Source organism: Girardinichthys multiradiatus, chromosome 9 (genome assembly GCF_021462225.1).
Source record: "Girardinichthys multiradiatus isolate DD_20200921_A chromosome 9, DD_fGirMul_XY1, whole genome shotgun sequence".
Lineage (NCBI taxonomy): Eukaryota > Metazoa > Chordata > Actinopteri > Cyprinodontiformes > Goodeidae > Girardinichthys > Girardinichthys multiradiatus.
Window position 1 is genome coordinate 28,127,427 of NC_061802.1, and position 27,965 is coordinate 28,155,391.

At 40.0% G+C, this 27,965-nt stretch overlaps 1 protein-coding gene across 2 annotated transcripts; it reads right to left on the bottom strand.

The window, feature by feature from the left end:
• On the bottom strand, positions 1-27,949 carry LOC124874421 (guanine nucleotide-binding protein subunit alpha-11-like). 2 transcript variants are annotated; one of them, XM_047375769.1, is made up of 8 exons: positions 27,692-27,949; positions 27,191-27,363; positions 15,702-15,886; positions 15,170-15,324; positions 12,842-12,970; positions 9,438-9,567; positions 6,761-6,914; positions 1-2,716 (listed from the first exon to the last, which is right to left on the bottom strand). In XM_047375769.1, exons 2-8 carry the CDS (start codon positions 27,339-27,341, stop codon positions 2,514-2,516), a joined length of 1,107 nt encoding a protein of 368 aa, XP_047231725.1. In that variant the 5' UTR covers positions 27,342-27,363; positions 27,692-27,949; the 3' UTR covers positions 1-2,513. The 2 variants fall into 2 exon arrangements, with proteins under 2 accessions (XP_047231725.1, XP_047231726.1); XM_047375770.1 differs by lacking the exons at positions 27,191-27,363; positions 27,692-27,949 and adding an exon at positions 20,401-20,512.
• Between the last annotated feature and the right edge of the window lie 16 nt (positions 27,950-27,965).

Here is a 27,965-nt window from a genome sequence, read left to right on the forward strand (position 1 = left end):
TGTGTTTAGATTTTCTTTTTAATATTGCCTATAAAAACATGTTTTCAATCTTCCTCCACCAGACTCAACACAAAATAATTTACTGACACCAAAGGGAGGAAAGTAATTCACTGACAAATCCACTCTGTGGTTACAGTCTATGTCCAGCAGGTCAACAATTACTACAAATTCAAGACTTACAATTGAATCAAAAACAGTGGTCGTGTACAGAAAGCTTCCATATTTGTGTTAAATGCACTGTAAAGAATCAGAAATACGGATATTAAGGCTCCGCTGAGGACTCAAGTGAGCTTTCTATTTACAGTCAGTTAGTTTCATGATTTTAGATTAGTTTGTAACCCCTCTATTGTCTCAAAATGAATACACAGAGGTAGAACTTGCAATATAAACCAGTAGAAGACATCCTCCACCCACTGAGGCTGAGCTCCTTCTAATAACAGATGATCACGCTTTAATCAAGTCTAATAATCTAGTCTCGAATTTTACCCAAGGATGTGAGCGCAGTTATCGGACTGTTTCAAGTAAGACACTGCTCTGTATTTGAGATTTGACATCTCCAGGTCTCTCTCTCTACACACATATATAGATATATATATCTTTATTTATTTATATTATTCAAAGACTCCTCAGCATTCATTTTCCACTTTTACAGCTTCTGAACATGTATACAGCTTCCCAGTTTAAATATGCGTTTCTTTTAGTGAAATTATCTCTTTTTTGATTGTCCAGCTTTTTCACATCTTCTTTAAGACCTCTCCACAGATAGTACGATGTTTAGATGGAATAGAAAACAACCATCTCCATCACATAGCTATATAAATGGTAAAAAACAAAAACATGCTGGCTTAAAGCCTAAACTTAAAAGTGTAAGAGCTTTATTACACTTGTAGGCAGCAAAAATGATTAAGCAAAGTAGACAGAACATGTCTATCTATTCAAACAAAAAGCACCAGACAAGTAGATAATATCCAGTGTTCCCAGCAGATGATGAAACATTAAATGTTTCAGATTTTAGGCAAAGTCCACCAGATTTTCTTTTTAAAATTTCAGATATTTCAGAAAGTTCATGAAGCCACCATCAAGCTTCTCTGGGCCCATAGCATCACAGATTCTCCACCATACTTAACAATGGGATGAGGCTCTTTTCCACATATATCCATTCTTTGTGTCATGAAGGACTCACCAGGAACATTTGTCCCCAAAAAACAATAAAACAGAAGTTTTTTCTGGTTCTTATCATAAAGATCTATTTAGTTTAAGGGTTCTTACACATGCTTAGCAGGGGTGTGGATAAGTTTAGAGGGCAGCAAAAACTGCTGAAATGGTCAACTATATTTGCCTCCTGTAAAATCTGCCCATATAATGCTTCTTTCTGTCGAAAAAGGACTAAAAACTACAGATGCACCAATCAATTACCCAGAGGTTGGCGAATTTCCCCTTGATAGGCTCTGATTGGTGATAAACACATCAAATACTGAAAAATCAGCCCTTTTCATGCCTATTCATTAATTTCTTCAAAACTTAGACCTCCTTCCATTTTCAGTCTCTAAATTCATCAACCAAGATTATGTACTTTGGTGCACATTTTTGCTATTAATAAAAAACAAGATAAAGGTTTGTGATATATGCTTTGATGCATAAATGGCGATAAGCTTGCAATTTCTTGTAATTTTTCTGTTAAGTTCAAAACTATTACACCTATAAAAGAAAATATTAAAGAATGGATCCAAATCTGAATTGGCAGGTCAGACTGGAAACCAGAAACTGCCCAGTAAAAGTCTGACTGGTGTAATTTTTCCTAAAAACTGGTATAAAAAATGCTTCACCTCAACTCCTCAACAGCACATGAGGGTTGACAGTGTAGCTTTTAACACATTTAACAATAAATTCATCAGCAAAACTCAGTGTGGTCCAGCAGCTTCGTTTTTGTTGGCATTTTTTTGGAATTTGACACACTGTTGAGAGCCTATGCTTCAGAGATACACTGTATTGTCAAGATTCATTAGAAAAAGAGTAACTTTTGGTAACTTTCTGTGTTAATGGTTTGCATTTTAGTGTGCATAAACCTCTACTCTTCCTGTTTTTAACTGGTGGAAACACTTGAAGCTGTTAATATGTGCAGGACAGCAGTGGAGTAGCCATGCATGACCCCGATCTCCACCATTAATGGTCACACCACACCATCTCTACTCCAGCCTCAATTACAGTACATGTATCCTGCATGACCCAAACACTTCTTCTGTAAAAAAAAATAATCCTACTAAGAATCATGAGTGTGATTAAAGCTACATAATTCCAGCGCTTTTTATAGAACTTCGTGTTCTTAGATTCCAAGTTGAGTAAAGAAGTAGCAACCCACTGCTTTTTTAGTGGGAGAGGATTTCAAAAGGAGAATATTCTTCATGTGAAAAAGCAGAGCTCATTGTGGTCTTGAACCGCTTCTCTCAGTCTTGTCTAGAGATGAATGTGGGATCCATCGCTTTTCATTCTGCTTCTCACTCCTCAGTAAAAGTTCAGAGGACTCCGTAGTCGCTTAGTGACTTGAGCAGCACCGTGTCCCTTATGTCGGTGAAAACCTTGCGGATGTTGTTGGTGTCTGTGGCACAGGTGAAGTGTGGGTACAAGGTCTTCCATTCCCGATTTTCTTGGTTGACCGCCCGCTGCTCATACATTTTAAGGATGTACTGCTTTGCATGCTCGGCATTCTGCTTATCACCTGGAAGATGGTGACAGACATTGGAGGGTGAGACAAAAATCTATGCCAAGTAAGACTATGAATATAAGAATACAATGAACAGGAATAGTAATTTGTTTTTTTAGAAGCATTAGATTGAATAAATCATCTTTAGAGAGGCACAAGGTTTTGATCAAAGCAGGAAATTAGAATGACTTTATAAGATTTACTCATTCAGCAATCATGTATGAAATGGACTGAATTTATATAGCAGTTCTATCATACCGACCACTCAAAGGGCTTTCCACTAGAGACACATTCAGCCAGCCACGTTCATATACGATACACAACTTGTGGTTTAATGCCTTACCCAGGGTTATTTTTACAGAGGAGAAAGCTGGAATCAAACCAACATCTCTCTGACTGCAAGACAACTCCTCGTTTAATTGAGCCACAGTCACCCCAATGCTGCAATGCTGAAACCTTTGAAACCGTTATTCCTTATAATATCCTTATGATCCTCATATCCTGACACTATTTATTTAAAAATCAATGGTCATAATAAGATTCATACTCTGTTTTATTTATAAATAATTTGTTAAATAGAGGGTAAACATGTTACTTTCTCAGTGTTCAGTCTTTATGGTTAATAAGGAGAACATATGTATAAAAGCAGTGTGGGACAAATAGTCCTGTCATTTCTACCAAGCTTTGACACAGGTATGGTTTCAAAATCACAAAAAAAAAAAAAAATTGCACCGTTGCAGTAATAAGTTCAACTAAAGATAAATGCATAGATGAGTTTTTCGAGATCCTACTGTGACATTAGTCATTTAACCCTGAAAATGTCCATCAGGTGGTAGAAGGACAACTCTGAAGGTTCAGGTCTGAGTCCATCACTACACCCAGATTTCAGGCCTGATTGGTGGTTTCTAGCTGTAGTAACTAAGCTGTGTGCTGACTCTTGATCACTCTTCCTTTGGTCCAAAAATAATTACTTCAGTTTTGTTTTTGTTCAGTTGAAGAAAATTATGCCACATCCAGGCATTGATTTGTTCTATGCAGCTACCCAACACTTGAACAGGTTCATATAGTCAGCTGGTGACATTTTAATGTAGAGCTGTGTATCATCTGTGTAGTTATGGTAACTTACTTGGTTGCTTGTTATGATCTGAGCTAGGGGGAGCATGTAGATATTGAGTAGGAGGGGTCCCAGGATGGAACCTTGTGGAACCCCTTATGTGGTTTTTATCAATTCTGATGTAAAACTACCTATTGATACAAATGCCCTGTCTTTCCAGTAAGACTCAAAACAGCCAAATGCTGTGGCTGTGGGCTTGGGACAAAGAGTTGTCCCAAGCCCAACTGTATGAATCACTGCTTGAAGGTATTAGAATCCTAAATCAATAATGTCTTTTAAAATAGAATATTAGTTAAAAACCTGGCATGCAGTAGACGATCAGCTGAAGGATGTTGGATCTCTCAGGTTCTGTGCCCAGTCTTTGATTGATTTTTTTTCTATCTCTTAAAGACATGAATTTGACTATCAGATACTGATTATTTGCTGTTAATGTTTTTTTTAGGGCTGACAGTTCTTCTCTTGTCCTGAAATTGTTAGCTTTTGAAATATTTTCAGCAGCTGCTGCACAATGTTATCTTGGTCAAGTTCAAGAATTGGACTGATAATGAATACGATTTTTTTTGTTTTAAATATAAATGTCTAGTGATTTTGTTGTAAAACATTTTGGGTCAGATTCAAGGGCTCTGTTCACACATGCACAAGTGCACCCGACAACTTAATGAGGGTCTCAACAAGCATGTCAAGATACCAAACATACCTAAAATCATGTAACTGGAGGCTGAATTAAATACTTTTATTATACTATTGTTTTTAATTGCTTTAGAGCAAGTGAAATGTAGTTTCCCACTGTTAGAGAACAGCACCAGGAAGCGGGGCTACTTAACAGCCGTGCGTCAAATGCAGTCACAGCAGCAGTAATAAGGGCCACACAGTCTCCACACAGGAACAACAGCATTAGCAGCAAACTACAGCCAGTGGTAGGAGCTGCTCGGAGTTGTCATTAAGGTTAAATTGACATCAAGAAGCTTGACCCTGTATGAGTCATTATTTTTCTGTGCTAATGCTGCTGGTAAAACACAGTGTGTGCACTGCAGATACACACAAGAGTTTGTTCACAGTCATTAACCCCAACCCTAAGCCCCCCATTCCCCCACACACAGTAATACATACAGTACACCTGAAGGGGGGTGTGGGGTGTTCAGGTGGTGGTGCAAGGCTCCCAGGGAACAAAGTACCTGTCTGTAGTTGCCAAGGGAAACAGAGGGAAAGAGGGTGGAGGTGATGGAGTTGTGGGGAGTGCAATGAGACACTAAACAGCCTTTTAACGCCAGCAGAACTGAAGGTAAGCTCATCAAGAGCACCTGGGCACTCATTTATTACTGGGGAGAGAAAAAGAGGGAGGAAGGAATGGAATGAATAAAGGAATGAAGCAAAAGGAAGGAAGAAAGAAAGAGAATAGGAAAGGAAAGGTATGAAATAAGCAAAGAGGAAACGTGGAAGGTACAAGACGGGAAGAAGAAAGGAAAGGATGAAAGCTGTAATGGAAGGAAGTAGGGGGGAAGGGTGACAAAAAAAACAATATATATGTAAAGAAGTGATGACTAAAAAATTAGCAATGATGAAAAGAAAAACATAGTACTAGGACAGGAAGATAAAGAAAGCAGCGAGGGCAAAAATGAAGGGAGAACAGAAGTAAGCAAGCAAGAAAGGAAAAAAATAACAAACATGATAAAGGAAGTAGGGAGAAAGGAAAAAAGAGGTAAAGAAGGAATGACCGAAAGAGGGAATACAGAAAAGGTAATGAAAGGAAATAAGCAAAGGAGGAAGGAAGGATGGACGGAAGACAGTAGGATGATAAAAAGAAAGTTAACAAGGGAGGAAAGAAGAACAGAGGAAATGTAGAAAGGAAAGACAAAAGCAAGTAGAAAGGAGTGAAGCAGGGAAAATGAATATAGAAGAAAAAGGAAACAGAACCAAAGAAGTCAGGAAGAACAATGAAGAATGGAAAGAGAAAAGGAAGAGAACAGAGACAGACATACAAAAAAAGAATGGAAGGAAAGATGGGAAGAAAGAAGGAAATGGAAGAAAGGAGGAATTGAAGGAAGAAGAAGGAAGAGACTGTGAAAGGAACAAAGTAGAGGAGGAAAGAAGGAAAGAGAGATAAAATGAAGGAAGGACAGAAACAAGGCAGGAAGAAGATAATGTAGGAAGGAAGTATGGAAGAACTGAAAAGTATGAAGAAAGGACAGAAAGAAAAGATAAACAGAGGCAAAGGACAAAGATGGAAAACTTGAAGAAAGGAGAAAAGGAAGGAAATGAAGGAAAGAAAGATGACAGGATGACAAATTAACAAGGGGAAATGGAAGAGAAATATATAATTATGACAGAAGCAAAGAAAGAAAAGAGGAGGAGTCACAGTGGGGCTGAAAACACTTTGTTAACATTTTTGGTGAATAATTCATTATTTCTGCAGAACGTGGTGAGATGGTTATAAGTCAAAGGGAAATTGGCCGGAGGACAACATCAAAATCCTCATGTCACAGCAGCGGTCCTGTCCGCTCTGTGATGGGAATAAACAGCTGCCGCTGTGCTCACTGATGACACTGAAATTGACTGATAACCAGACACTGACTCAATACTGCTGTAATTTCTGCTGTGGATGTTTCAACGCTTGCAGTGAGCTTTACCGAAGTGATGCCGTGGTTCAAAAATGTCAGACTTTTATTAATGTCACTTTCAGCTCAAACCCACCTACCCACACACACACACACACACACACACACACACACACACACACAATAAGATCAGTCAATAAGATCAGTTAAATTAGCAGCTATTTAAGCATTTAGGTAAAAAGAACAGCTGCTAAACTTCATATTTTCTTTTACTGAACACACACCTAAGTACAATTTCCATTCATTAAACTAAACACTTTATCCTGCAACTCTCAGCACTGCATTTATCACAATTTATGAAAAGTTAAAGCACATCTAACAACCACTAACCTGTGAAACCAGTGAAGTATTTGTTCAGATCTGAGGTCCGGATCTTGTCTTCCAGGATATCGGTCTTGTTGAGGAAGAGGATGATGGAGGTGTTGTGGAACCAGGCAGAATGGATGGTGGTGTAGAACAGAGCCAGACTCTCATGCATGCGGTTCTGAGGAGTATACAGAGTCAAATTATTGCAGAAATATGAGTTTCTATTACAAAATCTTCACAAAGAGCCAGAAGATATGAGTTGCACTAGTTTGCAGAGAGTTTGTTAGCTGAGGGGGAAGCTGGAGGAAGGAACAATTTAAACACAGAGAAGGGGAGGAACATTTGTTATGTGGAGCACATAGACCAACATAGATGTTACTGAATGCTGCAGGAGACCAAAAAAGTGCCCAGAAGCGATAATCAGCTTAGTCACAGCATTGGTGGGAAGATGAGAGCGACAAGGGGCAGAGACAGGATGTGCTGTATGACAGTGGCGTCTGCTGGTGAAAAAACGTAATTGCAAAAAAACAAAGGAACAAAAGCACATAAAAAATAAAACAAATACATTAAAAAAATAACTCAATAGGACATAAGAATTACGCAAAAACAATACAAAAATAAATAAATAGCTCAGACATGATAAAATGCACTGATCTAGTAATAATTTCCCCCCGAAAGGAAAGCTGCAGAAAACAGTCATTTTTCTGTCCTAATTTAAAAGGGTCTTCAGTTTCTGCACATCTGAGGCTTTTGGGTAGTTGGCTTCAGAGCTGACATGGGCTTGTAAATTACGTATTACTGAGGCATGCAGATGAGGCTTCTTTATGACCTCAGTGAAGCAAAGTATCTGCAACATCGCTACAGGCATTTTCTAATTGTGGGCACCATGTCAAGGCTCCAGGTCTTGGATTTTAGATCTTGAACAGCTTCAATCAGTCTAACAGTTTCACATAAAATAGATGCACTAATGGTTCGGGAGGCACCGGAGACACAACATAGTTACAAGAGGAGGAGCCTCATACTGCCTGTCTTATCCTCTGAATGCAATATGTGTAGTCATTGTAGGACTGGTTGGATAAGATTTCAGAAGGGTCAAGTGCTGAACACTTTGTCAGCAACAGTAAATAAGGTATGTGCTTTATTAGTAGTTCTTATTTTCTGGATAATATCAAAAGAATATGGTTGCCTTGCTCTTCTAAACTCTCGATTACAAGTTCTGTTTTTCGCAACCTGTGTTCAGGTTATTTTACACGCTTGTTTTGACCTACCCCTGCTTTAGCAATCTTTAACAATGGCTTTTTCTCTGCCAAGAAAACTTGATCTTTATCTGGGCGACTGCATACATAACAGTTAAAGAATTGGAACTAAAACCAAAAATAAAGGATGGCATTAAGATACAAATCCTAGCAAAAATATTAGTATGCATTGTACTTTTTTACATTTTTTGTCATGGTGCAATCACAAATTTCAAAGCACTTTTGGAGAGTTTATGTGATTGATAATGTAGCACATAATTAAGAAAAATGATACATGGTTTCATTTTTTTTTTCAATTTACAATATCAAAAATGTGGCATAACTGGCTGTATGTTTTGTGCCGTTGACCTAGACCTCAAGTCTATTGTGACCTCTAACATGTTTTCTTCCATGACTGCCTTGTATTTAGCTCCATTTATCTTACCCTTAACTCTGACCACCTTCCCTGTTCCTGCTAATGACAAGCATCCCCGTATCATGATGCTGCCACCACTGTTAGTTTTCTGCCAAAGACGGTGTTTTTCATATAAACCAAAAGGTTCAGTTTTGGTCTCTACATGTCAGTTTAGGAGGAGAGTCATGTCTTTGGGGGTACGCAATTGTAAGAAACCTTCGCTTTTTGCATGCTAGACTGAACATTACTACATTAGATATTCAAACTTTGGGATAATATTTTATAACCTAAGTCTGCTTCAAACGTCTCTACAATCTTTTCTCTACAACCTTATCTCTAACATGCCTGTGTTTATCGGTCTTCATGATGCTGTTTGTTCACTGATGATCTCTAAGAAACATCAGACTTTCACAGAACAGAGAGTGTATTGCACATAAGGGGGACTCCACTAATTAGATGGCTTCTGAAGCCAATTACTTGAACTGCATTGTATTTAAGAGTATCAGAATAAAGAGGACTGGACACAAATGTGTTTCAACTTTCAGATTTTTATCCGTAAACAAATGTAGAACTATGTATTTCTGTCCTTCCACTTCAGAACCATTCACTACTGTAGGTGGGGCTATGACAGAAAATCCCCCTTAAACACAGGGAAGTTTGGCCACAAAAAGATTTAATGAAATGCTTTGCCAAAACCTAAAAATGTGCAAATGCAGAGTAACTTAAATGAGATCTTTCAGTATTTGCAAAGTCCTGAAAATCTAATGGAATGTTTTATTTTTATTTTTCTAATACTTTCCAAAGTTTAGGAGGTGAAACAGTCCTTTTAAAAAGCCAAAACCATCTCACTTGAAAATACCGAGTCTCCATAACCAGAGAAATGCAGGAGATTTGCACTGAAGAAAAAAAACAATATGGTTGAATAAATTGAAATACATAAGATGTCTGAACAGATAAAATGGATTCCTAAAGTAGCTCTTATTATTTAATCGGCTTCCTTCTAGAGCTAACAGAATGGAGGGAACAGGGAGCAAACCGAAAGTCCTCTTACAATGGTCTCTCTCTCCTCTAGGACCTGGTCGTACTCGCTGAGGGAGGCCAGGAAGATGAGGGAGGTAACGTTTTCAAAGCAGTGGATCCACTTCCGACGCTCCGACTTCTGACCGCCAACATCCACAATCCTGAGATAGGAGAGAAGAAAGAGGGAAAGTTTAAGAAACCCTGTCTGGATCAATGTACAGGTCCAAGCAGACACTGATTACGGACAACATCTCAACATCTGAGGGTTCCCAAAAACATGTAAATACCATAACAAGGGATGGCGATTGTGAATCTATGCTGTATAAAATATCATAAGTTGTATACAAAATAGTCTGAGAAATATTGTTTTTCTTTCTTTACTTTTGACAGAAGCAAAACAAGAAGACAGTAAGGACATAAGAAATGACAAAGGAAGAAAATAGAAAGGAAATAAAAAGGGACAAGGGATTAAAATAAGGTGAGAAAAAAGAAAGAGAAGGAAAAAAGACACAAAGGGCAATGAAGAAACAAAGGAAAATGAAGGAATGAAGGTAAAAATGACTAAAATACAAAAGGATAGAGGAAGAAGGGACGGCAGAAAATCAGGAAAGATGGACGAAAGAAAGCAAAGAAGTAATGACATAATTATAGAAACAATGAAAGAAAAAAATGAAGCATAGAGGAAGAAAAGACAGAAAACAGAAAGTAGGGAGGAGGGAGTGATGAACGTACTGGAGGAATGATGAATGCTACAAGCAAAGAAAAAACAAATTAAGAAAAATGCAAGAAGAAGGAAGGAAAGAGGGATTGAACGACGGGAAAGCTTAAACAAAGAAGGAAGAAGGGAAATAAGGCAGAAGGGGGGAAGAAGAAGCAGGCATTGGGCTAGGAAGACTGTCCATAATAATGGCAGAGGAAAAAAGAAAAAGGGAGAGTTAAACAAACAGTCTTCATCAATAGAAAGGGCCTATTTAGGATCTATTAGATAAAACTATCTTAAACTCTGAGAGCTGTGAAGGATTTACAAACACTGTCAGCAAGTGTTTGCTCATGAGGAGCTGAGGTTAGATTCTTTTCACCAATGCATCTTACATTTTGGTTTTGTAAAAATGATTTAAACTGAAGGATTGATCATAATGAAATAATAATAATGTTCAGCTAATATGGATGGATTATGGATTCACCAAACAAAAACAGCTGCTAACTGCTAACTGCTAACTCTGAAATCAACAATCAGACTATACAATAAAAAGTTCTTACTGTTTTTTTTACTGTTAAACCAATCAACTTATTTAAAATAGTGTCGATAATTATTATTAGGCCAGAAAAAATGAATCGTGTGGAACTGTCCCAGTTCTCACAGATCCTTCTCATGCCCACAAGCTCTGACGAAGCTGCAAGAAACCAGGCCCTGAATTTAGGACGTTCTTCACACCGACAACATGTGACTGCCTGCTGCCTGCTGAGTCAGAAAGGAAGCAAACACCTCCTCCAGTTTTTCCAAAAACCAAATTAAATCCAAGAAAAAATTAGCTCAAAGCAAAACAATAAGATTTATTTCAAAAATATACTGCTCAAAAAAATAAGGGGAACACTCAAATAACACATCCTAGATCTGAATGAATGAAATATTCTCATTGAATACTTTGTTCTGTACAAAGTTGAATGTGCTGACAACAAAATCACACAAAAATCATCAATGGAAATCAAATTTATTAACCAATGGAGGCCTGGATTTGGAGTCACACAAAATTAAAGTGGAAAAACACACTAGAGGCTGATCCAACTTTGATGTAATGTCCTTAAAACAAGTCAAAATGAGGCTCAGTATTGTGTGTGGCCTCCACGTGCCTGTATGACCTCCCTACAACGCCCGGACATGCTCCTGATGAGACGGCGGATGGTCTCCTGAGGGATCTCCTCCCAGACCTGGACTAAAGCATCCACCAACTCCTGGACAGTCTGTGGAGCAACGTGACGTTGGTGGATGGAGCGAGACATGATGTCCCAGATGTGCTCAATCAGATTCAGGTCTGGGGAACGGGCGAGCCAGTCTATAGCTTCAATGTCTTCATCTTGCAGGAACTTCTGACACACTCCAGCCACATGAGGTCTAGTATTGTCCTGCCTTAGGAGGAACCCAGGGCCAACTGCACCAGCATATGGTCTCACAAGGGGTCTGAGGATCTCATCTCGGTATCTAATGGCAGTCAGGCTACCTCTGGCGAGCTCATGGAGGGCCATGCGGCCCTCTAAAGAAATGCCACCCCACACCATTACTGACCCACTGCCAAACCGGTCATGCTGAAGGATGTTGCAGGCAGCAGATCGTTCTCCACGGTGTCTCCAGACTCTGTCACATCTGTCACATGTGCTCAGTATGAACCTGCTTTCATCTGTGAAGAGGACAGGGCGCCAGTGGCGAATTTACCAATCCTGTTGTTCTCTGGCAAATGCCAAGCGTCCTGCACGGTGTTGGGCTGTGAGCACAACCCCCATTTGTGGACGTCGGGCCCTCATACCAGCCTCATGGAGTCGGTTTCTAACCGTTTGTGCAGATACATGCACATTTGTGGCCTGCTGGAGGTCATTTTGCAGGGCTCTGCCAGTGATCCTCCTGTTCCTCCTTGCACAAAGGTGGAGGTAGTGGTCCTGCTGCTGGGTTGTTGCCCTCCTATGGCCTCCTCCACGTCTCCTGGTGTACTGGCCTGTCTCCTGGTAGCGCCTCCAGGCTCTGGACTCTACGCTGACAGACACAGCAAACCTTCTTGCCACAGCTCGTATTGATGTGCCATCCTGGATGAGCTGCACTACCTGAGCCACTTGTGTGGGTTGTAGAGTCCGTCTCATGCTACCACGAGTGTGAAAAGAACCACCAACATTCAAAAGTGACCAAAACATCAGCCAGAAATCATAGGTACTGAGAAGTGGTCTGTGGTCCCCAGCTGCAGAACCACTCCTATATCGTGTGTCTTGCTAATCACCAAAGATTTCCCCCTGTTGTCTATTTCATTTGCACAACAGCTGTGAAATTTATTGTCAATCAGTGTTGCTTCCTAAGTGGACAGTTTGATTTACCAGAAGTTTGATTTACTTGGAGTTATATTGTGTTGTTTAAGTGTTCCCTTTATTTTTTTGAGCAGTGTATATTCAGGTAGGCTACTTATTCTTTTTAAAGCTGCTCAGTATTTGTTTGGCCTGTGAAGGTTTATATCTTTATTGCAGAGACCTTCATATGTGGAATTTGGATCAAAAATCACAAAATGGAAACTTCACCTCTCAGCAAGAATTCTGTAGAGAGGCAATTAGAAATGGGATCCTACTGTGTCCAAGCAAACTTGAGCAGACAAAGCCTCAACAGTATTTTATTCACAGTGCCGTGAATAGTGCTGGTATTGGATTTGTCACTGTGTGAGTAATGTGAGGCCCGGCCACCTTAGCGTGATGTTCTTGATGGTGAATGAGTAGTCGTGGATGCCCGTGGTGGGAAACCGAACACGCAGCACGTCCTGCTCCGTAGGGATGTAGTCCTGGGCTGAGATCCGCTCCAAGTTGTTCAGGTAGCTGAGTGAGAGAAAACAAGGCCAGAGAGATTTCACAAGTCACAAGAGAACTTCAGTAAAACCTCTCTCTCTGTTTGCTTTACATGAAGCCTCAGCCATGCAAAACAAATTGAAGGTGACAGAAGACATGTGATGAATTAGTGAGGGAAAAAAAAGTGTGATTAAAAAATACAAAAGGAGGGTGGGGGGGGGGAACATCGACCTGTGTGCAAACAGCAACTTTATGGCCCATGTTGAAACAAGCTGTCGTGAGCTAATGTTGACTGACTGTCCCTTATCGTGCACACATCATGATGACAAAGCTGGTGGGTAAACACAGGCTTGCACAGCATTAGAAAAGAGACTACAGAGGTAGGCCGGACCTGGGCGTTGTTCTGATCTTGAGACACTCTGAGTATGAGGATCACACCAACTACTATACATTACATGATGATTAAAAACAGTCATTCAGACGGTAACTCTGCACTCTGACATTTAAAGCTGTGATTCCATAAAAACCACAGAGTTGGTAACAAATACGCCCCCTAGTGTTGCAAATTCACAGAGCTAATCCGTGAGGATGAAGCTTGTGATGAAACATTAAAAAAGAGGAAAACTCAGTAATTAAACAATTATTTAAAAATGCAACAAGAAACTGTTATGCAAGAAATTTGAGAAAAACTGATCAAATATGAAAATTTAAGGTGTTTAAATGTCTAAACTAATAATAACAATTGTATTTGTTAATATTTAGTCTGGCAATCAGTCAGTCAGTCAGTCAGTCATTTTCTACCGCTTATTCCATAGTGGGTCGCGGGGGAGCTGGTGCCTATCTCCAGCAGTCTATGGGCGAGAGGCGAGGTACACCCTGGACAGGAGTCTGGCAATCATTCTTTGAATAAACATTATTGTCAATCCTTGTTTTTTCCTAACAAGAAATATAATATTTAATAGACCAATCAATCGACCGGTGACTGAAAGCGGCAAATGTTAAATTAATCAGGTTTGAAACTGTTCGTTAAAAGCATCAAAAATAAATACTCCCACCATATTTAGGCTATAAATACATAATCTAATAGCATGTATTTTGATGCACTGTTTTTGAGTTTAATAAAAATCAAATCAAGGTTACGGAAATATGCTTTGAGACATAAATATGGAGAGCCTTGCAATTCATTCCTTTCCTGTTTAATTAACAACTACTACCTCCAACAACGAAGCTGCATCCCACTTTTTTCCCTTTAGACACTAATTTCTAAAATATGTAATTGGTGCATTTTTATCCTGGATTAATTTTTTCCAAAGGTATAGAGTCTGTGAGGGTCTTCACACTGGACCTTAAGCAACCTGGATTCTGTGCCACACATCCTTCAGACTATGGGACCTAACTTTACAACTGAAACCCCTTATGCCAAAAAAATATATATATTTCCAGGCATATTTTGTGTCAATATATGAAACTGAAATTCCCGTCTTTTAATATATAGCCTTTTTGGAGCCCCTATCAGGATTTTACCAAGAGACTTTTCTTTATGTTGTATTTCTCTTGAGTAATAGGTTGGCATGTAGATGGAGTCCAATGGTTGTTATGAAAACTTGATGACCCCAAGATGCCCCATATTTGCTTCAGTTATCTTTAGAGATTTTTTTTTCACCTCATCAGGCCTTTTTTGTCTCTGTTCTAGTTGTTTATGACTGTTTTACGTTGAGCTTGAATGACAGGTCTTCTCTTTCCGATGAGCAGCGAGGAGAAAAGGGCCTCTGTATGTCATCACATTTACACTTGAGAAAAACAGGAAATCATTGATTACTCGTTAAATATTTTTCTACAGACTCTACAGTAAGAAAAGAAATCTTAACTTATTATCTCTCTAAAGGAAATACTTTTGGTTCCAGCAAATTTATAAAAAAGTAAGTAGATTGTAGAAAAGTGCCTAAATTAAAGGTTGAGTGAGATTATGCTTTTGCAAAAAAGTCAATTATTTAGATGCCATTTAACAACTTTACAGGGGTGCCAATAACCACAGTGGGGGCTGTAGCTGCATTAAAAATCTGTTTTTATTTATACTCTAAGACACAACCTTCTGGTAGGACTTCTTACTTGTCTGACATGATTGCATAGACACAGTTTAATCGTGTAGCTACCTCTGATTCCCAGTCCTGCTACAGGGTATGGCTCAGCTTTCTCTTCAAGTATAACAGTTGTTTTAGCTTTACTCACTACTCGGTGGAGTCCAGCAGCTGGTACTCGCAGCGGCGGCTGTAACAAATTCGTATTCCCCCGTCTGACCAGAGGCGGCGGATCGCATCCACATATCCCCTCTCCAGATCAACGATGTGTAATGTGTTCACATCCTGCAGCCACTTGGCAAACCTCTACGGAACAGACATCTCATGGTGAGCAAAGTGAAATGTTGACAAAGACATGAACTATAACAACCCCTTTGAATTGAAAAGGACATATTTTACACTTTCTGCCTATTTACTCCTCTAACCTTTGCCTAGCTCGAGGGTGTAGCCTCCATGTCTTTATGGTGAGGCTGCAGGCTATTTTCCGACCACAGCAGGATGCACAAGTGGTTTTGTTTATGTTTATTAAATGCTTCTTTCTCATGGCATGCATAATCAGTCTAGAAAGTGGTTTGACCTGATGCTCTCACACTTGTGTTTATATGTGAGCACTCATGTGTAGCTAAGTGCATCTGGGCGTCTTTATGCTGGCTGAGGTTTATGTGTGGGAGACATGAGTCTACCTCATTCTCAGAGCTGGTATAAGGGATTCTGAGTGTGGTCATGGCTCCTGTCAAGGCGTTGATGGCAGTGAAGATGTTCTGGTGGATACACTTAGAGAAGGCTTTTCTTTCCTCTTCTGAGAAGCCTCGACCATGGATGATCTTCATCTGTCGGATGAAGGTGGTTTTCCCACTCTCCCCAGCTCCTGAGGAAGCAACAGAAATGGTTGATAATATTTAAGATGAAGAGGTGAGCTACATTTAATTCCTTCACCATTGATGATGTCATCTGTGTCTGTACTAGTGTCCTATTTTACAGGATATGTTGCCCTGGTTTTCAGACCCATTTCCAACATAAACAGATTAGGTAAATCATCCACATGTCGAAATTGACCAATTTTCGCTTGATCGGCTCTGATTGGTTAAGGTAACTTCTGACTGATCTGAATTGATCTGAATTTTGTGTATTCATTAAAGGCATCTAAACTTAAAAATCCCAACATTTTTGGCCTATTATTGCATGAACCAAAAGAATGATGCATTTCTTATCCATCCATCCATTCTCTATATGTGCGAGAGGTGGGATACACCCCACAGGTCGCCAGTCCTTAGCAGGGCAACACAGGGACACACAGAACAAACACCATGCACACACCTATTCAAAGCTAAGAGCAATTTAGAGAGGCCAGTTTACCTAATAGTCATGTTTATGGACTGTGGGAGGAAGCCGGAGTACCCGGAGAGAACATGCAAATTCTATGCAGAAAGACCCCCAGCCAGAAGTCGAACGGAGGACCTTCTTGCTGCAAGGCAACAGTGCTACCAACTGCACCACCGTGCAGCCCACACTTTTCATTTTATAAAAAAAAAAATCAAAAACAGCTTAATGACAAACATGGGGAGGGGAATCTTGTTTTTCCATCATTTATTTCAATTCAAAACTAGTACCTTAATCAGAGAAGCTGCAGCATGTTTTTGTTTCATGCTTGGAATGGGCAGACCAGAGCTCAAAGAAAACCAGAAATTGGTATTGGCCAGGAAAAGCCTGATCAGAGCATCTTGAAACACTGAATCATACAAAATACACTACTAAAAAAAATAAAGGGAACTCTCAAATAACACATCCTAGATCTGAATGAATGAAATATTCTCTTGAATACTTTGTTCTGTACAAAGTTGAATGTGCTGACAACAAAATCACACAAAAATCATCAATGGAAATCAAATTTATTAACCAATGGAGGCCTGGATTTGGAGTCACACACAAAATTAAAGTGCGGCCCTCCAAAGAAATGCTACCCCACACCATTACTGACCCACTGGCAAACCGGTCATGCTGAGGGATGTTGCAGACAGCAGATCGCTCTCCACGGTGTCTCCAGACTCTGTCACATCTGTCATGTGGTCCTATTTAAATATACCTTTGTACTCTTACCGGCCACTTTATTAGGTACACCTTTCCAACTACTGTTAACACAAATTTCTAATCAGCCAATCACATGGCAGCAACTCAATGCATTTAGGCATGTAGACATGGTCAAGACAATCAGCTGCAGTTCAAACCGAGCATCAGGATGGGGAAGAAAGGTGATTTAAGTGACTTTGAACGTGGCATGGTTGTTGGTGCCAGACAGGCTGGTCTGAGTACTTCAGAAACTGCTGATCTACTGGGATTTTCACGCACTACCATCTCTAGGGTTTACAGAGAATGATCCGAAAAAGAGAAAATATCCAGTGAGCAGCAGTTCTGTGGGCGCAAATGTCTTGTTGATGCCAGAGGTCAGAGGAGAATGGCCAGACTGGTTCAAGCTGATAGAAAGGCACCAGTAACTCAAATAACCACTCGTTACAACCAAGGCATGCAGAAGAGCATCTCTAAACGCACAACACGTCAAACCATGAGGCAGGTAGGCTACAGCAGCAGAGGATCACACCGGGTGCCACTCCTGTCAGCTAAGAACAGGAAACTGAGGCTACAATTCACACAGGCTCACCAAAATTAGACAATAGAAGTTTGGAAAAACGTTGCCTGGTCTGATGAGTCTTGATTTCTGCTGCGACATTCAGATGGTAGGGTCAGAATTTGGCAACAACAACATGAAAGCATGGATCCATCCTGCCTTGTATCAAAGGTTCAGGATGGTGGTGGTGATGTAATGGTGTGGGGGATATTTTCTTGGTGCACTTTGGGCCCCTTAGTACATATTGAGTATCGTATCAATGCCACAGCCTACCTGAGTATTGTTGCTGACCATGTCCATCCCTTTATGACCACAGTGTACCCATCTTCTGATGGTTACTTCCAGCAGGATAACGCGCCATGTTATAAAGCACGAATCATCTCAGACTGGTTTCTTGAACATGACAATGAGTTCACTGGACTCAAATGACCTCCACCGTCACCAGATCTCAATCCAATAGAGCACCTTTGGGATGTGGTGGAACGGGAGATTCGCATCATGGATGTGCAGCTGACAAATCTGCAGCATCTGTGTGATGCTATCATGTCAATATGGACCAAACTCTCTGAGGAATGTTTCCAGTACCTTGTTGAATCTATGCCACGAAGGATTAAGGCAGTTCTGAAGGCAAAGGGGGTCCAACCCGGTACTAGCAAGGTGTGCCTAATAAAGTGGCCGGTGAGTATATAATGACACTCTTTTGATCCTTTGTAACTTGCCTCTCTGTAAACTATGGCTTAAGATAAAGGATTAAAATGTTTTGAAAATCCTACTATGTCAGCTGAACTTTCTTTCAGATTATTCAGAATAACTAAAATCAATGGCAGCTGTGAACTCAGGAACGCTGAAACTGAATTAAAGCATTCTTCAGCATAGTATCGGTTTAAGGGGGTTCACACTTGAAAAGCCAAATTATTGCAGCTTTTTATTTTTATATGCTTTCCTCTAATACATGTTTTGCACTTGAATGGCACAGGGTAAGACTCCACATTACATGTGAAAAAAAGTTTTTAAATTATCAAATTTTTAATCACAAAAACCTGGGGTGTGTATACTTTTGAGAACCTCTGTATAATCAGAGGCACAGTAAGAAACCATCTCCAGTTATTTATCCTAAAAGCTGGCTGTAATGAACCATGTCTCCCTTGGAGGATTGGATGAACTGAGCACCCTGTTCTTCACACTACCCTTTTTTATTAATTGTAAGAGATTTTATAAGGGAGCAAAGTCAGTAAGATGGGAAAGATATATAAAAATATCATTTCCCCCATTCCTGCTACTGCAACTGCACCAGTTAATGAGGTCTGAGCAGCCTCCACCTGAATAAAGTCACATCATGCAAAGGTTTCAAATGAATTTTGTCTGATTTGTAGTCAGTAAGAGAGATGCAGTGCCGTCATAACACTTAAAAAGGCTAATTCTGTTGCTTAAGGTTTCCTTTTTTTTCCCCAAGTACCTGGCTGTTCACCTCAGCATTAAACCGAATTAGTCCCATAACACAGATATGCTGTACAAGAAGGGCTAAAGCTACCTCCACCCCCGGAAAAAGGATGATATCTTTTGGAGTGTACATGTCTCTGCTAAGGATTTTCTGCAAGTCAGCTGTTGCATTAGCAATTCATTATGCTGCTGTCTTCTGGGGGTGCAGGCAGCTCCGACCAGCACAGGAAAAGACTGAACAAGCAGGTCAGGAGAGCTAGCTCTGTCCTGGGCTGCACTTATGACCAATACAGACAATACCCCTTACATGCAGCATCAGACAGTGAGACAGTGAAGGCTCCTTCACTAATATTATAGTGACGGCCCCTCCTGTCCACTAGTTGTTTTTGTTTTTCCTCCTCTTTTGCAGAGACCAAGGAGGAGTACTTGTCAAGCTGATTAAGCCACACCTGAGCTGGCATTTTACAAGCCCTTTAGCAATATGCGGGGGTTCTCTTTTTTTCTTCCTCACTGATCTGGTTGGAGCAGGCGGCTGCTTTTTGCATCCACCAATCCTCGTCTGTCTCCCATAATTGCTGCAGCCTCAGAGTTGGGCTGTAACAATATTTATATACTTCCTGGCTTTCTGTAAGTAGATTTGAATTGGGCCAGTTTACTTTTGAACTAAAGTGTATTGAGATAATTTGTGTTGTTGATTCTAACTATATAAATAAAGTAAACTGAATTCTGATTTTGATCATCCACTTTAGGCCTAGAGCACAGAGCCATTGTTGTTCTTTAACTCTGCTAACAAATAGAACAGATACATTGAGGAGTTAAGATGGCATATGAAGCAGATTCTTTAATGCTAATGCTAGCAGACAGCATTGCATTTCCAGAGTAGGATGTGGTCCAAGAGAAATTCATGGTTGTCCTCCACCTCATGCACATCTTCTCCCAGGAGGTTTTGTCCTATTCCTCCTCTTTCTATAATCCCAAATCATCATTTTTGTCTTGTACACGAGATAATTTTTCCATCATTTCTCTGTACTAAGCCTCCTGTCTACCACTAACACAAATTCCAATAGTAGTCATTTGAAAATTTCTGTAGATGACATTGAGGTGTCATGGATCAAGGTGTGCATACTGAAGACAAACTGCTGTCTTCTTGACTATCCTTCAGACTTCAGACTCTTTTGCTCCTTTTGGTGGTTGTCACTCTAATAAATATCTACCAGCTGTCATGTTGAGTGGCTGCAGAGGAGAACCCAAATGCAAACAAGAGCGTTTAATGAACATAATAATAACAGTATATATTTAAGCAAGGGCAGAGAACTTACAGCAAAGGCAGGAGAAAAACAGGTCGAGGAACACAGGAAGAGTCACATGCAGCACAATGAGAACAATGAGATGAGAGCTTATATGCTCGGGGAGATGTGGACAACGTAAGCCAGTAAGTCATCAGAGGATAATGAGAAACAGTTGAGACAGAGTGAATGCAGGGAGTTGTGGGAGGGAGATAAATTAACCTGACTGGAGCTGAACAGAGATACATATAACTTAGGGAAAATCTAACAGAGATAATCTAAACGTACAAAGAATAAACTAAAAACCTAATACACAAAGGAATTACCTAAAATGGCAACTGGAGAACATAATCAGCAGGGAAATAAAGAAAAGAGACACAAAAGAAACCCATCAGCAAAAACTCACAAGCCAGAAGAGAATTAAAAGTTTAAATTTTAAAAGCAAAACTAAATTACAAACTAGAATTGGAGAGACAAATGTCTGCAAGCAAACGTGGTTCAGCATAGGCTAGTATGTAGACAACTGCAGGCCTTCAGAAGCCACAAAGCTGCTCCCGTGTCATTTTACATGGTTTTGTTTCTGCTCTTGATTCCTTTTATTGTCATTTTGATACATGTGATTTTAGTGAGGAAATCCAGGAACTACGTCATAAACCTAAAGTCACTCAATACCTTAATATAGACCTACAGGAAGTTGTGCCTTTCAGTACATCTATAATAAGTCCCTACAGACACAACATATTCCTGCCATCTGGAAAGATGCTGTAGTTGTTCCTGTCCCTAAATCCAGACACCCTAAAAACTGTTGGTGATTTCAGAGCGGGGGCTCTGACGTCAGTTTGAAAAACTGATTAGATGTGCAATTTTAAAACAAACATACCACACTCTGGACCCTGTGCAGTCTGCATATAGGCCTCACAAAGCAGTAAAGGATGCAACCTTCAATCTGCTAAATTTATTTATCAAACATTTGAATCTTAATAGAACACATGCCATACTTTTATTTGGGGCCTTTTCCCTTTGCTTTTGTTACAATCCAACCTAACCTTTAACCAAAAGGCTCCTGGAACATTTTGATTTAGGCAACAATGTGGAGGGTTGGCATGTTGATTTTTTTAACTAACAGGATACAGAGAGTGAGAGTAAATGGTGTCCTCTCAGACCTAAAACACACATCCACTGGATCACCTTGAGGTTAAGTGCTGTCAGCGTTACTTTTTATTCTTTACACAAATACAAAAACAGATTCATTATAAAGTATGTGGATGATTCTGTTGTGGTCAGTCTGCTTCAGGAGAACGAAAGCAGCCATCCCCCAGTGAATGATGGCTTCATTCTTTGGTGTAAGTAGTTTTACCTCCAGCTTAACACAGGCAAACCCTAAGATATGGTCATTGATTTTAGGTGGAAACCGAACATGCACAAAGTCATTTTAATCAATGGTCAGACTATTGAATTCGGAGACTATTTGGAGACTATAATTGATGACAAATTGAACTTTGAAGCAAACTGTAAAGCTGTAGGTAAAAAGGCTTTAAAGGAGAGAAATGCCTTAAATCAAATAGTTAAATAGTCATGACTGATTGGTGAGCCACAACAGTTCCTTCAATCTCTGCACACCAGGAAGGTACAGCAGGTAGCTTCTTCCATTTAAAAAAATGACTCCCATCTTTTACACAGTGAGCTTCAGCTTCTTCCCCCCAGATGCAGACTCTTAGTCCCAAAATGAAGAACGTTATAAAAAAAGATTTGTTCCTGTGGTTGTTATTGAAATGAATATTTATTGGACTATATGATACTGACCTGTTTTATTTATTTTTAAGTATAATGATTTAACTTGCCTTGGTTTTAACTTGTTTTTTTTAACTTATCAGGATGACAATATTTGTCATTTATTGGGTAAATTCTAAAAAAAAAAAGTAAAGATGTGTCCTTCCTCTTGAATGTCTTGATTGATGGAGTTCTTTTTAGACAAATATGTATTTTTTGGGTCTGCTATGGGTTAGTTTTTACAGTGTGTGTGTGTGTGTGTGTGTGTGTGTAAAATGGACGTCATTCTTTTGTCACTGTAAAACAAATCTACCTTTGGGTAATTATATAGTAACCAGAACCTGAATCTGGCCTAGTCAGAATCCCAACTTAAACCTAACAAAAAATCAGTGGAGGCTGCTAAAAATAAGGGTGATGGCAAGGAGGTTTTCCATCCTCAAAGATTTGGAGTTTATCACCAAAGATAATCTGTCAATTGCCAGTGGAAACATGCTAAATGCTATAAAATGTCATTTTCTATACCGCTTCTTCCATAGTGGGTCACGGGGAACCTGGTGCCTATCTCCAGCAGTCTATGGGTGAGAGGCAGGGTACACCCTGGACAGGTCGCCAATCCATCGTAGGGCACAACACAAATAGCCAAGCACACACACCTAAGGGCAATCAGGAGAGACCAATTAACCTGCTCTGGCATGTTTTTGGACTGTGGGAGAAAGCCGGAGTACCCGGTGAGAACCCACTCATGCACGGGGAGAACAGGCAAACTCCAGCAAGAAAGACCCCCGGCCGGGAGTCGAACCCAAGGCAACAGTGCTACCAACTGCGCCACCGTGCAGCCCCACTATAAAATTTTATTGAATTTAATAAAACCAGATAAAAAAATAATGTATAATCTATGTACATGGTTTTATAATCTTTTGAGACATGCCTGTCTCACTTCCTATTAAAAACAAACCTCTTGGCTTAATGACAACAATTTTAAATCTAAATCTGCCAGAGGTAGCAATAATTCTGGGCATGAAAATGCATAACTACAAAGAAAAAATACAGGTACGCAATAGTTTACATACATGGGAACAAAATGGAGGTACTAATGTGGTTGAATTCACTTGGGTACCTCTCAGACAAACAGCGAATATGAAAACTAGAAATAATTACATTTATGACATAAAAAATAAGTCAGTCAGTCATCTTCTACTGCTTCTTCCTTAGTGGGTCGCAGGAAACCAGGTGCCTATCTCCAGCAGTCTATGGGCGGGAGGCGGGGTACACACTGGACAGGTCGCCAGTCCATCGCAGGTCAACACACAAACAACAATGCACACACTCAGTCACATCTAAGGGCAATTTAGAAAAACGTCAAATGTCTTTGGACTGTGGGAGGGAGCCATAGTACCTGGAGAGAACCCACACATGCACGGAGATAACATGCAAACTCCATGCAAAATTACCCCCAGCCGGGAGTCGAACCCAGGATGTTCTTGCTGCAAGGCAACAGTGCTACCAACTACAGCACCATGCAACCCTCCTTTTGCAACTTCACAAGGAATATTGCTTTTCTCCTTAAGTGTGGTTGTGGGTATTTTAGACCATGATAAAAAAACTTGTATTTTTTTACTGTTCATGTAACATAGCCTGTAGAATTCAGTTAAAAATGCATCTGTTAGTGGGTAACATATAAACAATAAAAGAGTAATAATACACAGCATCCAGTCTTCAGTTTTCAGCTTTGATCAATTATTAAGGCATTTAAAAAACTTTATGAGAAACAACATTATTACTTCCTATTCAGATTAATGTTTGACATTTTAAGCCTTACTATGTTTTTTTGCATGTACTGTACTTTGTATTCTGTATTTAAATTAGCTAACAACTTTTTTATTTCCATATAATCATTTCAGAGCAAATAAAAAAGCCTCATTAAAGCTTTTAAAGAAAATGAACAATTCAATGATTTCCTCTAAGCAAACTCAGAAGGAACGGATTATATATCAATCAAAGGTTTTGAATGAGGGTTTAAATCAGGGGAATGAAGACAATGACAGACCATAATGTAACGCTACCAATATTTATTGACAGGGTCAACTGTGTATCATCAAACCAACCTCACACGATTCCCAGAGCAGGATGTTGCATGAATTGCTAACAATGTTTAACAGACACCCCTGTTCCCGTACACAAACATTTGTTTTCTGTCTCCTCACACAGTCACTCCAGGCAATAAGACTGGGGAATAATTTCATGTTATTGTTTACAAGATGTCCTTACTGTGTCAGGACTTCCCCCAGTTCTGATTCCCTCCTGTTATCTGTTTGGCTTGCTAATATTAGACTGAATTGCAAACCCAGTGGGTCATTAAAAAGGCTTGTTATACTACTTTATATACTAATCTACACAGGTTTCTCTGGAAGGTGCATTAGTCATAAGGACTTTGTATAAAAAAACAGTAAAGAATCTTCGACTTCAAATTTTAAAAGAAAAGCAAATTTCTGCATATACAGCGCATAACATCAGCAAATAGTTAAAAAACAATCTGAAGAAATTTTTGTGTTAAAAATTGCAAACAGCAAACTTATAATGGACACGTAATCTCTGCAGCGTCCATCATCTGTAATTAATAGAACTGCATAAACAAAGAATTTCTCTGGGGAGTGGATGGATGGATGGATGGATGGATGGATGGATGGATGGATGGATGGATGGATAAATGGATGGATGGATGGATGGATGGATGGATGGATGGATGGATGGATGGATGGATGGATGGATAAATGGATGGATAAATGGATGGATAAATGGATAAATGGATGGATGGATGGATGGATGGATGGATGGATAAATGGATGGATGGATGGATGGATGGATGGATGGATAAATGGATGGATGGATGGATGGATGGATAAGTATGGATGGATGGATGGATGGATGGATGGATGGATGGATGGATGGATGGATAAATGGATAAATGGATGGATGGATGGATGGATGATGGATGGATAAGTATGGATGGATAGATGGATGGATGGATGGATGGATTAATGGATGGATAAATGGATGGATGGATGGATGGATAAATGGATGGATAAGTGTGGATGGATGGATGGATGGATAAATGGATGGATGGATGGATGGATGGATGGATGGATGGATGGATGGATGGATGGATAAATGGATGGATGGATGGATGGATGGATGGATAAATGGATGGATGGATGGATGGATAAATGGATGGATGGATGGATAAATGGATGGATGGATGGATGGATAAATGGATGGATGGATAAATGGATGGATGGATGGATAAATGGATAAATGGATGGATGGTGGACGGACGGACGGACGGACGGACGGACGGACGGACGGATGGATGGATGGATGGATGGATGGATAAATGGATGGATGGATAAATGGATGGATGGATGGATAAATGGATGGATAAGTGTGGATGGATGGATGGATGGATGGATGGATGGATGGATGATGGATGGATAAATGGATAAATGGATGGATGGTGGACGGACGGACGGACGGATGGATGGATGGATGGATGGATGGATAAATGGATGGATGGATGGATGGATGGATGGATGGATGGATGGATAAATGGATGGATGGATGGATGGATGGATAAATGGATGGATGGATGGATGGATAAATGGATGGATAAATGGATGGATGGATGGATAAATGGATGGATAAGTGTGGATGGATGGATGGACGGATGGATGGATGGATGGATGGATGGATGATGGATGGATAAATGGATAAATGGATGGATGGTGGATGGACGGACGGACGGACGGACGGATGGATGGATGGATGGATGGATGGATGGATGGATGGATGGATGGATGGATAAATGGATGGATGGATGGATGGATAAATGGATGGATGGATGGATGGATGGATAAATGGATGGATGGATGGATGGATAAATGGATGGATGGATGGATGGATGGATAAATGGATAAATGGATGGATGGATGGTGGACGGATGCATGGACAGCCTGACTGACAGCTACATAGATAAATGAATGGATGATGGATGGATGGATGGATGGATAAATGGATGGATGGATGGATGGATGGATAAATGGATGGATAAATGGATGGATGGATGGATGGATGGATGGATGGATAAATGGATGGATGGACGCATGGACAGCCTGACTGACAGCTACATAGATAAATGAATGGATGATGGATAGGCACATGGCTATATGGACAAATGGATGGACAGCTTGATTGACAGAACTTTAGACAAAAACAGATAAGAACTTAAGTCTGGAAATTTTTGTTTTTCCATATTCATAATTTTTCAACTTATCCAGACATGGAAAACACAAAATCAAATGTCATACTTTTCCAGTATGAACCCAGCATAACAGAACACTCAACAAATAAACAAATAAAAAGCACTTAAATTAATAAATAAATTACTTACATATATTAAAACTATATAAAAACAAATATTCAGAACCAACCTGAGCTTTTCTAGTCTAATACTGCAATAGACCGTTCCATTTGGAAATGTAGGCTGGTAAAAGACAAAAGCTTCACCTTAGGCACAGGTATCGATTTATGACGGAAATCCAAAAGCATATAACCTCCAACTATCTTTAACTATTCCTACCTTTTCATATCCTCTATTTATTACCTGGCTGAAATAAATCATCAGGGTGAAACGCTGCCCCTAACCACATGGGCCCCAAGTTGTTAAACCAGCCCTGAACATTGGTCTATACATTTCAGGACTGTGTGTGTTAGTGTGTGTCCAAGCACTGTTTTCAGGTGTAAAGCCAATCCCAATCTAGATCATTCTTCACATTCCCATATAGTGACACATACCTTACATAGTTTCAGCCTCCTTTCTGGCAGCTACCTAACAGGCCAAGCAGTTTTAGACAATTAACAGGGTGATTCAGGGTGTCCTCCCATCTCATTTAATGGCATTTTACAATTTGTGATTACTCTCCTCTTCATGCTTTTGCTTTGATTGTATGCCATCTTGTGTTAGAACTGAGGTGGAGTGGTGGTGCAGGTAGGTACTCACCCAGCAGCAGGATTTTGATCTCTCTTCTCTCCTTCTTCTTCTGCTGCCTGAGGATCCTCTTGATCTCTTTATCCACAGCGATGGCGGTCTTCTCCTCCTCCGACAGACAGCACACACAGGTGCGGTAGATCCACTCACAGCAGCCCGCCATGAACAAAACGTCTGAAATCCTCCTGTTAGTAGAGTAATCATATGCAATAAACCGGTACTGATAATAAATCTGTTATAAACTACGACTTCCATGTTGCTTCAGTTTTGACGCAGATATGCCATGATTTATTTCACCAAACTTGGGAATATTAATTGATCCTGTAAATAAAACTATACAGACAAAGTGTACCTTTACTTTAAACCGTTTCAGACTTTAACATTAGAACTGGTGTTCTGTCTTCATTTTAAAAGTGTCCTTAATTTAAGACACTAACTTGTAACCAGAACTCACCTGCTTAACGATTTTTTTATACAAAGGTGAACTTTAGCTGCTTATGCGTATCTCCTTACCTCCAATCAGAGCTTTAAACTTCCTGGAGACGGTGCAGGTACAGGCTCCGACTGCTTTACGCACTCCATTTCCCCACCAAGTCCTCCCTAACCTCTCTCCACCGGTGGCTACCCGAGAACACCTGCCGTCATTCCCTCTAGCTATTGCCGGGTTTCAGCGCCTTTCTCTGGTCCACTGTGATCAACCCGGCTCGGGAGAGTCTGCCGCGCCTACAGAGGAATGCGCTTCTTCCCTGATCCGCTAAACGGTCGTTGAAACTGGAATGTGCGCAAG

Excerpts from the sequence above, each read along its gene's own strand:
- LOC124874421 (XM_047375769.1), bottom strand. The coding sequence starts at position 27,341 with ATGGCGGGCTGCTGTGAGTGGATCTACCGCACCTGTGTGTGCTGTCTG. Across the intron at positions 15,325-15,701 it reads ATACCAGCTCTGAGAATGAG|AGGTTTGCCAAGTGGCTGCA; the intron begins GTAGACTCATGT and ends TCTGTTCCGTAG. Across the intron at positions 9,568-12,841 it reads ATCAAGAACATCACGCTAAG|GATTGTGGATGTTGGCGGTC; the intron begins GTGGCCGGGCCT and ends CTCCTATCTCAG.